The sequence below is a fragment of the Oculina patagonica genome, chromosome 7 (genome assembly GCF_052425735.1).
Source record: "Oculina patagonica isolate OP01 chromosome 7, crgOcupat, whole genome shotgun sequence".
NCBI classification, from domain to species: Eukaryota; Metazoa; Cnidaria; class Anthozoa; order Scleractinia; family Oculinidae; genus Oculina; species Oculina patagonica.
The window spans coordinates 8,932,040-8,948,972 of record NC_135764.1 but is presented as its reverse complement, the minus strand read 5'-3'; the positions used below and the strand labels follow the sequence as shown (position 1 = coordinate 8,948,972).

The following is a 16,933-nucleotide window of genomic DNA, read 5'->3' as shown; positions in this document are numbered from 1 at the left end:
GGCGGTTTAAATGCGCAAATTTTAATTGAATGCCTTCTACCTCTTTCTAAAAGCGCTCTTTTAAAATTCCGCCTCTGTTATGACACACTACAGTATTCCTAGTTTACCTCTCTGCAGTGGCAGCTCATGAAGTTCTATATCCGCGCTGAATTCTCTGCCACAAAATTGTCGGAAAAGTCCAAACTTTGAGATTTCCGAAGGTGTCCCGATCAAAACACGGTTTCAAAATGGTAATTATGGTAATTATATTCCACGCTTTTATGGTGAGAACAATGCGTTTTCAAAGAGACAAACAATTCCAGACGCAAACACATCAAATCACGCGCGCGTGCTCATATTTTTTATGCAAATATCTCGTCGTAAAGTTCTCGATGTCAGTCGTTGAACTTCGTGTATACGCTTTAAATAAATGCATAATGATGAGCCTAAGGTGTCCCCCGCGACCTTAAGTACATGAAAAGATCGGCGTCTGAATCAAATTAGAACAGCTATTTCAATTTGGAACGGCTCACCCGTTCTTCCCGCCTGGCGTGGCCGAGAATTTCGCCTGTGGAACGCCTTTGGAACGACTTTGATTCAGACGCCGTACTTCTGATATGCCGATCCTAATTCATAAATTATTATAATGTATTTTGAATGGTTTTATTGGAACTGTATTAGGAACGGCCTCTGAACGGCCAAAAAGTACGGCGTCTGAATCAAGAGGCGTACTTTTGTCAACTTGGGTCGGTCCAAATTCGAATTGAGTTCGGCTCATGAAAAGTACGGCGTCTGAACCGGGCCTAAGAGCTTTTGGACAGACACTTTGACCCTAATGACCATAACAAAAGCTTCCTATTGTTATATTTGGGCCGTGTTTTAAAGTATGCATATGGAAAACATGTACTGTGGCAGAGTACAGTTGTGTTGTCTCGTGTAGAAGCAGCGAGAAACGGCCGTGTACAATGGGCACCGACGATAAAAAACGGGAAACTTGGGGAAAGTCAATCGACTTTGCTTTAGCGTTAATAGGAGCCTCCGTTGGACTGGGAAACATTTGGCGGTTTCCATATCTTTGTTACAAAAATGGCGGAGGTGAGTGCAAATAGTGACCTTGCATAGTCACAGCTCAGTGATTTTTCTAACAATCTTAAACTGAAACACTTTGCCACCGGGCTCTTCGGTTGTGTGGTTCCCGACTTGCTTCTTTCCGAGGCTCTAAATGGGGGTCGTTCGTTAATCTTATGTTTGTAGCTATGGTCGGATTCCGGACACACTAGGCGACGAGTCGTAGCGACAGGTCTCTGCGACAAGTCGCTCCGTGTGTAGTGTGAGTGGTGCTTCAAAACAAGTCGCTGCGACAAAGCGCTTGACACGCAGCGAATTTGGAAGAGTGGGAATGTGAACTTGTTTTCCAATTCAATATGGAGAAAATACATGACGCTCTGTCATTAGTTAATTTATATGTTGTCGCGGCGACTTGTCACAGAAGGGTGCGCATGCTGCGACAACGCTGCTTTTGCTCATTTTGTCGCTGCAATTAGTCGCACGAATTCAATCTGGTTTGAATTTGTGCGCCGACTGATCGCAGCGACAAAATTCTGTCGCAAAAGTGCACCATGTCACGCAATGCAACATGTTGCAGCGACTTGTCGCCTAGTGTGTCCCGACCTTAATGGTTAAGTTACCGTGCAACAAAACAACAACTTTATTTAACACGGGATTCGAAACTTTCAACAGCTCATCAGCGTTTGCCGAAACCGCTAATATTTCGTGTGAAAACTGGAATGTAAATTAAGAAACAAAATCATTGCAGAATTAAAAAGGGTAAAATTCAGTGAATAGCCAAGCGCGCGGTATAAAAATAGAATGCAAATGATTACACCCACACTAAACGAGACTCAGACAACATCAGCGTGTTGAGAGAAATAGAAAAAAAAGAGGAATTTTTTTTTTCAGAAAAGTGTTTTAGGAACAACGGCTGTTAGAGAAAGTAATTTAGGAAAATCGTCCGCCATTTCTGGTTTGTTTATGTGAGTCTTGACTGAGTCATGACGTCACTCGCGCGCTTCTCAATAATTATAAAATATGTTTAAACAATGTACATGCTGTAGCTGAGCTAATAGCCCTTCAACTATGGCATGGTTTACGCAGTGTTCGAACAGAAAGTATATTGATGGTTTTCGTGCGGCAGTTTCACATACGCATCACGAAATGCTTGGGTTGTCATGAATGATTAAGTGTTGTAACATCCAATTCAAATGGTCAACTCATGTAGGACATCACCTCGTTCAGCTCATGTGATATCTTTTCTGATTGGTAACAAGCTTTCCGATCCTTCGTGAGGTACACTCACTACATTGTAAATCACTGATATGCTCTGTCTTCAAGTGAAAATCAAAAGAAATAAATAAATACGTAAGAGTAGTTTATGGTTGAGCGATCTTGAGTAAGCTGTCTTAACGAAAACAATGGCAGGCCCCTATATGCAAGCAATAAACAGAATAATGGCTAAAAAACTTCGAAATCGCTTCGAAAACTTCGAAAACTTCGAAAATTTCGAAATCGCAGTAAATTCTTAAAATGTCAAAACTACGTAACCGATGGAAAAGAAAGTATTATTAACTTCACAACACAACAAAGATTTCAACAGGCCTCAGCATATAACGGGAGCTCTGCATAGTGAGGTCGCTTTCAATATATGCCAAACCATAAGTATATTTATTTTTTGCATGGCTGTGTTTAAAGCAAATTACTAAGGCTGCATATAAGTAGCGATGAAAGAAAAGAAGGCGCCTTTAAAGACAGGAAAAGTTTTATGTTTTGTTATCAGTAGACAGCAATTGTAGTTCAGGGATTAAGCATGCATTAAGTCTCGGTAAATAATAAACAATATTAGGCCCTGGCCTGAGGCGAATAAATTTTAGTCCTATTTTCAGAGGTGAATACCAAGAAGCTACAAACAACGGACTAACATAGAAACCACAAGCAAATGTTCAGTGTTTGCCTGTTCATGCGTCAGTACTTCGGTTGCGATTTAATTTACACCATAAATCATATACTAAGAAGACGACACTACATCAGACAAATAAGAGAAACATTCATTGGATTTAACGACCCTGCATTCAAATAACGATACCGGAAATCTTGTATATTGCATGCTCATCGAAGACCGAAGTGTACATACATGCAATCAAACTCGACAAATACATATGGAACCTGAAGGTTCAGAAAATTAAGTATAGCATCAAATGGCGAAAAGCAAAACAAGCAAGGCCATATTCAAACGTTACCAAGAAATGTAACTAAGGGAGCTTTCAAACTAACTAAGGCTTAAAGGAGAAATTTTTCATGATATGTAACGGAAGCGTCCACTCCTAGCAATAGAAACAAACTGGCATCGAGCTGCCGACATTCCAGAAAATTTCCGTCAAATACCCCCCATCACGTAAGCATAATCACACGCTAACATCCAGACATGCCGCACGTGCACTGAGAATGCATTGCTCTACATTTTCAGCATCTTTGATTCTATTGATTAATTTTGGGAGGTGCCTGGTGTTTGCTTATCGAGAAGCATGAAGCTCCAATTAGCAAATAAATGCCTTTGATAAAATTGAACCAGAGCCAGAGACTAAAGTCATTACTCTGGCTAATCACAAAACACAGGGCAAATTCAAAGAGCCAATCAAAACTCAAAGTAAATGCATGAAGCCGGCACGAAGTGTGGCAAAACGAGGGCGAACGTGCCACGATTGATTTTGGTTTTCTGATTGGATGATAAACAAGCGCGAGTTTTATTAACCAATCACCCAGCGTAGTAATGCAAAACCAAAGAAAATGCGAATTAATTTCGATGCTAAAGTAAAAATTGCTTTAAACTTACCCCGCAAATCTTCTTCTTGGTTTGTCTTTTGAGCACTCTTCTTTCGGTCCTTTCGGAAGCTACGTTTACACTAGACTCGTGACGAATCCTGAATGATCTACTTCCTTAAAGATTCCCCTCCGGCACATGGCTCACTAAACTTCGTTTACCTTAAATGGTGGACATGGTACAGAATTTTTAAAGAGTTAATTGGCTTGAAGGAATATTACCACATCGTTCGTCCATAAGTTATCCTATAATAAAAATTAGTAATAATTTATTCAAAATGCTATTTTACTGTTTGCTTGTGTGGATTCTGCATGTAGGTTGTTTTCTCATCCCGTACCTCATTTGCGTGGTTGTTGCTGCTGTTCCCATCCTCATCTTAGAAGTTTCCTTGGGACAATTTGCGAGTCAAGGTGGAATTACAGCATGGCTTATATGTCCAATCTTTCAAGGTTTGTAGTTAGAGACACTACTGGAAGACATTACCTGCGTTCCAACAATGGCTTACGCCTTAATAATAGCTCATGTAAATCGCTCGCTACGCTCTGGGATCGCTCTTTTAAAATCGCGGCCCCTAAATTGTGGAACGATCTTCCAATTGGAATAAGGAACATATTATCTGTAGAAAGTTTTAAGAAAGTTATCAAGGCCTTTTTTTTAGTTTCGAAAGCTTTTTAATTGTACTTTTCTGTTTATAGTTATATACATTTTTATCCTACCTTTTTAAGCTTTTGACTTTAAAATTTTAACTTTAAGCTTGTGAATTTTAAATTTTAACGCTTTTTGCGTTCGACGAAGGAGAGCGCAAGCCTAATTCTGTTTTGCGTCCTGTGTCTTTTGAGTTGGTATGCCTGTGCACTGTTATGCGGAATGAATCGAGCCGTAATGCGCGCGCAGGTGTATGGACTCCAAATTGGCCGCCCCGATTGATTTTTGCAGGGGCAATTCTCGGCCGGGAAACTGGTAGCCACAGATAGCCTCGATTTCATGTAAAACAAGAAGGCGTCCCAAACGCAGCTTAGAAACATTATTTTGCTTGAAAAAAATGGGTTAAAAACGTGTTGTCAAAATTGTATTTTTGCCAAAAATGTCATGGAGAACATTAGAAGGTTATCATCCAAGGTAGCAGAGTTGTCTTCAGCCACCGAACGTCATAAAAAGAGTGGAAATCGAGTAAGTCGATGCGTAGTTTCGTACGGAGTTCGTTCGTAGGTAAACCAGCGTATTTTACTGCAATTATTATATGTTGCACAAAACTACAAATTGTTAGAATTAAATGCATCGAGAGTGGGTATAATACGGATCTAAATTGTTTTATCATTTCTTTGAATTTGTGATATATCGTTATTCCTAGAAACACTATACGTTTTGACGAGGAAATCGTTGTGTGAATGTAATATACGTGTAGTGGATTACTGTCTGAATTATGTCTGTGGAATTTTAAATAGAAGTAAAACTATTTCCAGACGTTTGTGGAAAACGATAGTGCCAAACGATAACAGGTCAAGTGAAATAAATAATTTTTTTTGTGTACATAACATTTCATTCATTCTATGTTCTTTTGGCTCGTCACACAATCTTTCTCACACTTATCCTCCTCGCGTTTGGTTCGGTACTGAAGCATAGTAACTAACTTTGAAATAAGGCATACTACAAGTACGCCGACCATGTCGGTTTTTTTGCCACTGCCTGCTTACCTTGGGTCTATTTTACCTATAGGTCGAACGCACTACCCTGATCTCTGATTACTACTAGTTTAATGATATTGTAATGCACAATTGAAAATTTCTTAATTGATAATTGCGCAACATAAGTTTATTATTATTATTATTATTATTATTATTATTATTATTATTATTATTATTATTATTAATTATTTGACACCTTTCCACAATAAGCAAGATTAGACCGATTTCAGGCGATGCTATGACATGCAACGTTGTCTGAAATTAACTGAATCCCCGCAGTAATGCTCTCATATGAAACGTTAACAGAATTGACCACGAAAGTTTAAAATTGAACAAGATCACAGTTAAGGTAAATTTGTGCGAGGGCTACAATGAGTGCATAACTCTCGGAGATCAGTCTAATCTGTCAGCAACGATCAGCTCAAATGTCACAGGGCGAAATATAAGCACGTGCACACATTTTATCGATTCAACGTCGTTAAATCTCTAATTTGTATTTTATATTAAAGTACAAAACTAGTGCAAGTTTTGGACAATCCCTTAGAGTTTCTACTAAAACAAGTAGACTACTTGCCCTCGTTTTCTTTAAGCGATAGTTAAATCGGCTGCCCCTCGTTGACTATTCGCACAAAGAACCTTGGGCTGGTAGTATAAAGCCTGGTTTTCACAAGCGACGCAAGCACAAGCGCAAAGATAACAGCTCTTATTTCACCGTTAAAACTGCTTCGACGCAGGCATAGCACAAGCCCATTGCATTTTGATCCACAAGGATCAAAATTTTTCTTTTTCTCGTGCTTGCGCTTGTGCTTGCGTCGCTAGTGAAAACCAGGTTTAATTGCTAAATAGAGAATAATTCATGGGAATTACGCACTAGTTAGTCAAGTATCAGGGGTAAATCTTAGTATACATCTAAATTAAGTACCATATATTCAAACGAAACTGTTCCAAGACTGGCGAGGGGTAGAGTGCGGAGTCGATAAGTGTTTTGCAGTAGAACTTATTCTCAACTCCTGTAACAAGTGCTATTTCATCTTTTCAGTTTTTGTCTGTTTGTCCGTTTTTTGAATGAAGGAGGGCTAGCGATTTTCCAACACGGAAAGCCTTATTAATGCGACTATCTTAACAGCATTGTAACTGTACATCGTATATCGCAGGTCGCAAGCTTCTTAAAAGTGAGATAAAAGAAGGAGAGAAAACAAACCAAAAAGAAAACACGAGCATGAGATTTTACAATTTGCTTGCAGGTATTGGCTGGGCCAGTGTTATAATGGTTCAGTTCTTAAACATCTACTACATTGTAATACTTGGCTGGGCCTTGTTTTACATGTTCGCATCTTTCACTTCCGATCTTCCTTGGTCCCGATGTGGTAATGAATGGAACACTCCAAACTGTGTCGACTACATTGGTTCCACCTCTAGGGAAAGCTTCAGTGTAAACGCAAGTATGGCTAACACCACAGTCGCTCCAACGGTGATGGCCAATATATCAAACATGTCAACTGTGCCGACGGCAATTGTGACTGCGGCAAAGGTGTCTGCGAGTGAGGAATATTGGGAGTAAGTGTATTTAACAACTATTCACTGAAGTGGAGGTGGCTCGTGGTGGATTTTTACCGAGCAGCCACCGACACTAAGGTGAATAGTTGTTTTAGTATTATACTAAAACAGTGAGATAACATAGCCCGAAAGGATGATTTTTAACAAATTTATTCCTGTCAAAGATTACATAGAATAGCAAAGGATATTTTGAGTCTGAGTAGCCAATCAGCGCGCAGCAAAAGCGTTATCCGCTGTTTTAGTATATACTTAACTGAAATAGCCCAGGGATGAACGCAAGTTCCTGTTGTGGCAAAAAAGTTTTGGAGGGGACTGGCAAAATAAGTAGGTCGGATGGACATAAATTGGTTGAAAAAAAACTTTAACTCTTTTGTACAAACTTCAGACTTTTAGATTAGAAATATTTAACTTGGATTATTATGCGATTACAAGATCTTGTTCACACGACAATATTTTGAGACGCATTCTATTCAAATCGGAACTTTTGTGTTCCAATTTACGACATTTAATATGAAGTGTGTCAAAGAAACAACAAGCTCGTGCGAATGAGTTAGTGAGCGATGGGTTGTACATTCCTTTTAGGTTAAAAGTTTTAAAGATCAGTAATGCTTTGGATGAACCAGGAACGCTGAACTGGGACGTAACTTTGTGCCTTCTGTTGGCCTGGATCATTTGTTACTTTTGCGTCTTTAAAGGAGTCAAGTCCACCGGAAAGGTAATCAGATTATGTTATTGCTTTTAAAATTGCCATGAGAACTCCGCAGACTTAACCGCAAGAATTTTTTTTAATACCTTAACTTTAAAATAGTTGAACTGGAGCCAGAAATGAATCGCGATTTGACTTATATAACCACCACTCGACACGCGCGCCAGTTGGTTATTGATGGAATTGGATTGCCGTATTTTCTTGATTAGACGCCCCGGCGTTTATTACAAACTTGACCTGGTGGACCCGGCGTTTATTCGACTCCTGCAGTTTTTCGAGCTTGGTATTCATTAAGAAACGGTTTTTATTCGTTGTTTTTGCCAAAAATGTATCTGGCTTATATAGATATAACTTATCACACCCTAAATAATTACTTTAGGGGCCTTTTTTCAACTCTACCTTGGAGACCCGGCGTTTATTCAGTACCCGGCGTTTAATCGAGAAAATACGATAGTGCGCTTTGTCACCGTAGTAAATGTAATATCTTTAGCTTTCAATGATTATTTAAGTGCCTAGTTTTAAATGTAAATATCTCTTTTGGAGGACGGGGCAATGGCCGGCATTCAAAAACCTGTAATAGATCAGATCTCCCGGGCTTGTTGTGTTTCAAGATACCAGGAGGTGGGGAGGTGTTGCTTCAGTGGTAATTAACAGTATGACCGTTAAGTTTGGAGACATAACAAATTTCAAACGCCTTTATTCCAAAATGATTTTGCTCTTAAGTTAAAAGATAGTTTCTCCCCACCTAAAAATCTCGGAAAGAGAGTGACCACGCTACCACGTGACCACGTTAAATTGCGTGCGATCTTTGAAAGCCGCAAAATGAATGAATTTTTAAGTACCATTCAAACCCCTTTGCAAATTTAGTAGGTACCGTGGCAATAGCTGCTCCCGCTCCTTTTAACGCTACCAAAATCGCTGTCTTCAAAAGATGTATGAATTTATTTATGTACACATGCCGACAAAATAATTAATAGTGGCACTGGCCGAGCAGTATAGACACCATCACCCGAAAACTTTACCGCTAAACGGTCAAATCTCTTGCGTTGCATTTGGTCTTGTTCGACACATGAATTTTTTAATTAATCACTTGCATGTCCAGCATGCTTGTTCCACCTCACTGCGCATTTTTTTACAGCTAGCGTTATCTCCGTAGCACTTTTCACCTCACCAACAATCTACCGCATTAGTGTAGTGTGAACACTGAAAAGTGAGGGTCCGAACAGCAAAGATAACGATATGCAACAAAAACCAAACTACACAGAATATCAAAATAATTTTTTTTAGCATACCTTTGCTATATGAAACGCAAAACATCTGTTTTGTCTCATAGGTTGTGTACTTCACTGCGACGTTTCCATATGTTCTTTTGACGATTTTGCTGATCCGAGCCGTCACTTTACCTGGAGCTGGCGAGGGGATCAAGTTTTATCTCACTCCTAACGTCACGCGACTACGTGACGGCCAGGTAAGATCTAAATGACGATGAAATAATCGATCTTAAAACTTCATTTGTTGTTTATTGCTCCCACTGACACTCACATCCGTGTGGTTGGGCAATAGAGTTAACGGTTTCAAAAAGTAAAACATTTAAACGAACTCACAACTGATGATGATCGTTGAACGATCGAAACATGTCTTGTGTGAAACTGAGGCCCCGTCCACACTGACCCGGGTAAATTTGAAAAGGCATCTTTTTTTACCCGGATGGGGCCAACCGTTCACACTGAAACGGCGTTTTTGGTCACCGAAAACGGTACTTTTCAAAAACGCTCTCCAAAGTTGGTATCGTTTTCAAATTTACCCGGGTTAATGTGGACGACCAAACATTTTAGGTATCTTCAAATTTCTCCGTTTTCAAATTTACCCGGGTCAGTGTGGACGGGGCATGAAAGTAGTTGTTCATTTTTTAAAAACCCAAAATCACTATAAGATATGATGACAAGTTTGATATTTCCCTATAAAGCATGCCAGTTATAATCCTGTAATGAATTCACTGGCAAGAGTCCTTTTATTCCTTAACAAACAGGTGTGGCTCGACGCTGCAACGCAAGTGTTTTTCTCGTATTCTACTGGTATTGGAACATTGATTGCGCTTGGAAGCTACAACAAATTTCACCACAACTGCTATCGGTAAGAAACTGGGGAAATTATAGGGTGTTTCTAATATATTAAACGCTCACAATACTAGAGACCATCTGTAAATTTCCTTTCCTTCACGCTATTTGTTATGATTGTTTTAGGAATTTACATTAACCTCAGATTGAGAACAGTGTTATATATGTTTCCTTCTCTATAAAGGCTAGCATCCAATGTATCTTTTTGCCACTTTTTGACACTTACATTGAAGACATGAAAAAATGTTGAATGGCCAACAGTCGAGCAACGGAGGTATTTAAAGTTTATAAAAATGTTGATTTTAACGTACAGTATGTAAATTCCTTCTTTCTCTGCCTTCAAATTTTCGCCCTTTGTTAACGTTTCCATTTCACCCAATTTCACGCACTCTGACGAGCGAGTGCGTTTTACTACGTGTAATTGACAGTGCAAGTTAGTGTTCAATTGGTGAAAAAGGCCATTGCTCTTTTTGATCCCTTCATTTATTTCACAGCATTATATTTAATATTATTTTACAGCATTATATTTATACTTATTATTTAATAACGTACAAATGTTTCTATTCAGGGATGCCATAATATTCGCCTGTGTAAACAGTGGGACGAGTTTCTATGGAGGGTTTGTCATTTTCTCGGTGCTTGGCTTCATGGCACAAAAGCAAGGCGTGGGAGTCGGGGACGTAGCGAAAGGAGGTAAGAAAGACTATGAAGGCCTTTGTTAATGCCAAAAACAACAACATCAACAACAACAGAAACAGCGACAGCAGCAGCGACAGAAGCACAAACAACGTAACAACAGCACAACAACGATGACAACAAACTACAATTTTAATACCATATTTGTCGAGTAGAACATACTAAAAACATAAGTCAGGATTATGTTAAGTTAATGGAAATATATACATACTTAATATATATATATATATAGTCTGTATAAAGCCTCCCGCACCCCCCCCCCCTCTTCTATTTTTCTAGGAAGAGCAAGCTGCTGTACAAAACCAAATAAGCAATTAAAAAAATAATAAAAAATAAAACTTGTTATTGTAACAATAAGGTGTACAACTACAACTAATCTTTTACTAACCATCACACAGGACCAGGACTTGCTTTTGTCGCTTATCCAGAAGCAGTAGCTCAGATGCCGGTAGCTCCACTCTGGTCGGTTTTGTTTTTCTTCATGATCTTCTTGCTGGGACTTGACAGCGAGGTAGAGGATTAAACTGAAGTATGAAGAAAGCGGTTCGTAAGCACTGCCGTAGACTCTCTACAGCCCTTTATTTTTTCGTATTTTTTCGATCGATGAGCGCGGGGATAGAACGGTGAGATGACTGGACGCCAGCGCAAAACGCTAGGCGCTCGCTCCCGCCTCCGCCCCCTCCCCAGCGCTTCGCGCTCACACTCGCTTCCTTTGCCGATTCTCTCGCTTTTTTTCCGCTAAAAAATAGAGAGGCCGTAGACAGTCTAGCATTGCCGTGACTTCATTTTCGCCTCTGGCGTTAACTGACAATATTGCTTTCCCCTTCAATGAACAAATGGCTTTTTTTGATGCTCAATAAATTATAACAGAACAAAACTAAGTTTTTATCATATTTTTCCATACGGAAATAGGAAATACCGCTTAAGAAATTACCATTAAAGTAGACTTGGAAGGTGAAACTTAAATTCCCTATTAAAATGACAATCAGCAATCCCGGACAAAACGGTTGAGACACTTTGCTAGTTTTCACCAATTTTGGTATTACAGCTCATTTTTTTTTTCAATCCCTCCTCCCCTATTTCAATGTTGTCAATGTTGTCGTTTTATGGAAACATAGCCTGGTGAATTGGAAACCCCATAAAACAACATTGAGTTGGGGGAGAAGGGGGTAACATGTTTTTAACAAGCTTGCCAGTCAAGACATTGGCGGAAAATCTGTGACATGCGTTTGTCTCAACTGGTTTCGTCCGGGATTGAGGGTCGAAATCCCTAGCCTGTGAACACAGCCGCCTCTCATTCGCTCCTTCTACGAAGGCTACGAAATCCCCACCCGGTTTGGCGTTTGTTACGCACTTGGTAATAAAACCATGTCAAAAATCCCGAAATTCTTGATAGTGAAGAAGTGGGCATCGACAGTTGCAACCAAGAGTTACCATTGCATCCAGTGACGTTTCCAATTATCTAGCCAAACAAGATGTTGTTTAGTCTTCAAAATATGTCTTGTGATTGCACTGGAAAGCTTTTTTACAAAACTACACAATACAAGATTACTACAGCAAGTGAATGATTCTTAACTTTGAAATAGATAGATAAGCCTTTATTTAAATAGGGTTACTCCATCAGCTTTACAATAAAAACTGTTATCCTTAGAGGCCCTAGTAAAAAGTAAAAATTAAAAAGTCGCTAAAAGTCTTACAGTGTACCTAAAATGGAAGTTAAAAAGATTAAAATATATAAGAGATACTAAGATATAAGCCAAAATTATGTTACATTTGTATAAAATCGAAAAATTTAAAAATTACATATTATTTTGATAAGAGTTATAAATTTGGCAACCGGAGTAATAAAAAGACTTTTTCGCAGCTTCTGTCCGTACTTTTGGCAAATGCAATAAATCTGCCTGCCTTGTTTGTCTTAGTGCTACATCTCTATTAAAAGTAAAATAATTCTTAAAAAATTGGGGGACTTTTCCATCAATACACCTACGAACTAAATTAAAAACATGTCTCTGGCGTCTTGTCTCTGTCGTCTCATAGGCAAGATTCTTTAAGGCCTCATCACTGTTTATGATGTTTTACGATCAGCCGTGCAGCCCTCCTGTGCAGTTTTTCTATGAGATCAGAATTGACCTTCCCGCAGCAGTTCCACACCGTGTCACAGTAGTCAAGTACCGGGATCAACTTTTAACGAGATGATATTTTTATTTTTTAAATATCAAGTTTGTGGGCGTTGAAGGCTTTGTGACAGCCATTGCGGACCTGTTTTCCAAGCATATAAGACGTGGTTATCGCAAAGAGATGTTTATAGCCCTCATGTGTACAATCTGGTTCTTCTTTGGCCTGTCCATGGTTACTAAGGTAATTGTCAATAATATGAAAATAATAACAATACAATGCCATATTAGTTATATCAAAACGGTAAGGTGTATGTGGAAACAAGTTCTTAATTAATACTCACTTACTTAAGATTTTTTCGTGTTAGACAGTTACCTCAAATTTACAGCTAAAAACTCACTTGGAACTTTTCAAAGCTTCCATTACCGCATGATCTTTAATTCTTATACCCTTAAGACCCAAGAGTAACCAACATCAAATTTGTCCTCGCAATATCAGTACTAAATCAAATGAAGAGGTTATGAGAAATAATAAAAAGGTCACCAAAGGGAAATTGCTTTGCACTTTTAACCAATTTTCCCAACAATGCGTCTATAAGAAAATTTATGAAGATCAGCCATGAGAATTTCTTAGTGGATATTGGGGCATAAAGAGTAAAGAAATAACTTCTTGCCGTATATTCACGATTACAAGTCACCTTTCATTTGTCGCACTTTTTACAATTTTGAAGATATATTTTTTTTCTTTTTTGGTGTGTCTGTTTTTCTTCAGGGTGGAATGTACGTCTTGCAACTGTTTGACACTTATTCGGCCAGCGGTTCAGCCCTTCTGTGGGTCGGACTCTTCGAAAGTGTTGCCATTGGATGGATCTATGGTGAGAACTTAGTCAATGCAGACAAATAGCTTAAAAGGGAACTACCGTTTGGGAATAAAGTGTCATTTAAACGTCAGTTGAAAACATAAGCAGAATTTGCAGTATTGGATAAAAGTATAGAGAATCCATCACTTTTTACAGGTGACAGCCAGTTGTTGTTTTTTCTCAAACGTCGCCATATTGGATTTTACTATTTGAAGCGTCATGCGCCTCTGGCTCGGATGTAGAGGGCAACCTCATCCCGCGCATGACATTAATAAATTGCTTGATTGATTGATCGATTGATTGATTGATTGATTGATTGAAGGGCCAGGAGAATCCAAATCACATTCGATGCAATTTTTTTGTTTAGCATATTACACAGAAGGCTTTAGTTTCCCCCTTTCAATAAGCTTTTAAATACGAGTAATTCTAACAAAATGCAAGGGTCAAAGTGGACATTTAATATTTATTACACAGGTGGGAAACGTTTCTATGATGATATGGAGAGCATGCTTGGGTTTCGTATCAACCCATGGACCAGATGGTGCTGGAAGTATATTACACCACTTTTCTGTTTGGTAAGCGAAGTTTCAAAGTAGACAATGACTGTAAAAAAGTTTGCAACATTAATGAAAAATAACACTCGTAACGTTACCTTCATAACCTGAAATACGTTTGTAGTAAATAATAAAGATGGTAATGTTTTTTTTTTTAAAAAAAAAGCAACCTCTGCAAATGGCTGCTTTTAACTTGAATATATTGACCTCCTAAAGGTACGCTGACTGCCTGAAGACGTTTAGCGCCGTACGTTTTTTGAGAGTTTACCGTGAACCGTTTAGAGAGTTTTTTAACTTTTTAAACGGTATTCCACAGTTTAAAAATTGTGGAATACCGTGAACCCCAGCCCCCTTTGGAACAAATAAAAAATCCGGGTCACCGAGCTTGTATTTTTAAGCACGGCTTGTTTTATTGCCAAGGCACCTTTTATCTTAAAAGGAATAACCACAACCTGATCAGCAATGATTGGGTGTTTGTTTGATACTTCTGCTAAAACAATTACTAATCAAAACAGCATCTACTGATAATGAATGGCAGTAATTACCCATCAATGTATAGATGGGAGCCTTTGCCAGCCACGTTACCAAACCGTCCGCTCGACTGAACAGATATAGTTCAAAACAGAATACAGCGGACGTCGAATGACTGTCGAGAGTTTTTTCTTCAGCCACTTTGAGATTTGTCTCCAATTGACCATGCAAACGTGCCGTTTTGTAACCAGTCGGCTTGAGCTTCGTGCATTTGAATGCTTTTGATTGATGTATTTATGGAATTGGTGCGTAAAAGATGTTATATTTTGTCTTGATTACTTAGCTGATCCCCTTCTTGGTAGGGAAAGTTAGTAATACATGTGTCCTTGATTAGTTTAGAATTTTAAATTTTCTTCCTTGCTCTTCAATATACGGAAATTCAGCTGTTTTCTAAAATAGCTTAAAATGTTTGGCCTAAGCACTTTCTTTCCCAAAACGTTTCCTTATTCTCTCATTGTCTTATTATCCCATGTTTTCTTCTTCTCAAAGACCAGTGTCCCTAATAGTGTCCCCAATTAGCTTAACAGCTACACGCCGACACTTAAATAGGGTTCATTTATTCATCCGTTCACTCATGAGTGAGATAGGAATCTTACATGTACGTCAAGGTATAACTTTTTTTTTTTATTTCGACAGGGCATCTTCATTTTTAGTCTCGTGTCGTATTCACCGCTGGAGTATGGCGACTATGAGTATCCAGACTGGGGACACGGTATCGGTTGGATCATGGCTCTGTCTTCAATCTTGTTTATTCCAATTTTAATGATCTACAAATTAGCAACCACCCCGGGATCGTTTCAAGAGGTAACTTTATCGTTTTCAAGGGGTAACTTTATGGATTACTTTGTTATGGTATAGCGAAAAGAAACTAAAATATCCCAAGATATCAATGCATGCCTCTCTCCGTAAGTATTGATAGGAGGAAAAGGTTGATTATATTGAAGAAACAAGGGTAGTTACCTTCGGAAAGGTAGACTGAAAGTACCCATAGTCAGATGTTGTGAGTTCAAATCCCAGAGGGGACAGGGTTTTTTTCTTTTCTTTTTTTAACCTGTAGAACTAAAAGGTTTGTTTATTATATCGCTCCGTAGGTATGCATTGTAGAATTAAAGCATTTACATGTTTGCCTTACATGAGTAATAACGCTGTAAATAAATATATCAGAACATATAGACTGATTCAGGTAAAAATGTACTTGTGATTAAATTACATCTGAAAAGCTTTTTTATTTTCTTGCGAACAAGCAGCCCGATTTAATTTTCGAATGCTCCTTCATGTACGACGCTAGCTGTACAGATAGGTCTACACGAAAGTCATCGATCGATTAATGGCTCTCAATGTCCACTTTTTTGGCGGTCGATTACTTTCTACACGTATTTGTCAGCCATATTCTGTTTCTTTGCTTCTCGTTTTTCTTGTCAAACCCCTTTAAATTTAAAAGGCCGCCTTTTTACGGCCGCCTTTATACGGCCGCCTTGCTACACTCTTTCTACTAGTATATCTGCTGGTCAGCGGAGTTGCAAAGAAAAAGTTTACAGATGATGGACCAACCATGTGAGTGACCAGGTTGGCCCCTAAACTTCCTGAATTAAAAAATTCAGTCGTAAAAATGACTGTTCAACCTTCGTGTCTCACGTATCGGTTGTTCCCGTTTCTCCCATAATTTTGGTTGAACATTTGCCTGTCTAAAGTCATGTGCGTGGCAAACTAACACCATTTATGCGCTGGGCTTTATCACAGACATAAATTAGAATTGTAAATTTGTGCAGGACTAATTAAAACAACAACGACATTTATTTAACATTAACTGTTGTAATCCTTTAAAAACAGCGCTGGACTATACTGACCACACCCATCCTGAAGAATCAAAGGCCAGAAGCTAAACAAGCTAAAGATGAGTTTCTCATGGAGTCTTATAAGCTTGATGAAAAGAACATTCTGTGATGATAAATCAGTTTTGATGTCAGCTATAATTGGCTGAAATATTGTCACATTTAATTAGCGAAATTATTGTTGCAACGCATAGCGTACTAGCACAGGGAGCAGAGGAGCAAAATTCGACCTTTGTTTCAATTCGACCTCTTTTTGTTTTAAATAGATTAAACATTTTAAAATTTTCGATCTATTTCGTATGCATAGCGCTTGTCATACGTTATCTGATCTTTTTGTTTACGCGACGGTTAAACCAGCGGGTATCCTGTTGCGCTTGGCGTAGCCGCAGGCTCAATGACCGTGGGCACCACAAGATCGTTACACAGTA

The 16,933-nt window shown here is 38.7% G+C and overlaps 1 protein-coding gene across 1 annotated transcript; it reads left to right on the top strand.

Moving 5' to 3' along the window:
• The first annotated feature begins 788 nt into the window (after positions 1-788).
• LOC144661637 (sodium- and chloride-dependent taurine transporter-like) lies at positions 789-16,701 on the top strand. The gene is made up of 13 exons (XM_078522444.1): positions 789-1,074; positions 4,171-4,302; positions 6,783-7,095; positions 7,678-7,810; positions 9,135-9,269; positions 9,831-9,934; positions 10,487-10,611; positions 11,013-11,125; positions 12,835-12,972; positions 13,501-13,603; positions 14,063-14,163; positions 15,310-15,477; positions 16,504-16,701. The coding sequence occupies exons 1-13, from the start codon at positions 945-947 to the stop codon at positions 16,615-16,617; spliced, it is 1,809 nt and encodes a 602-aa protein (XP_078378570.1). The 5' UTR covers positions 789-944; the 3' UTR covers positions 16,618-16,701.
• Positions 16,702-16,933: the final 232 nt, after the last annotated feature.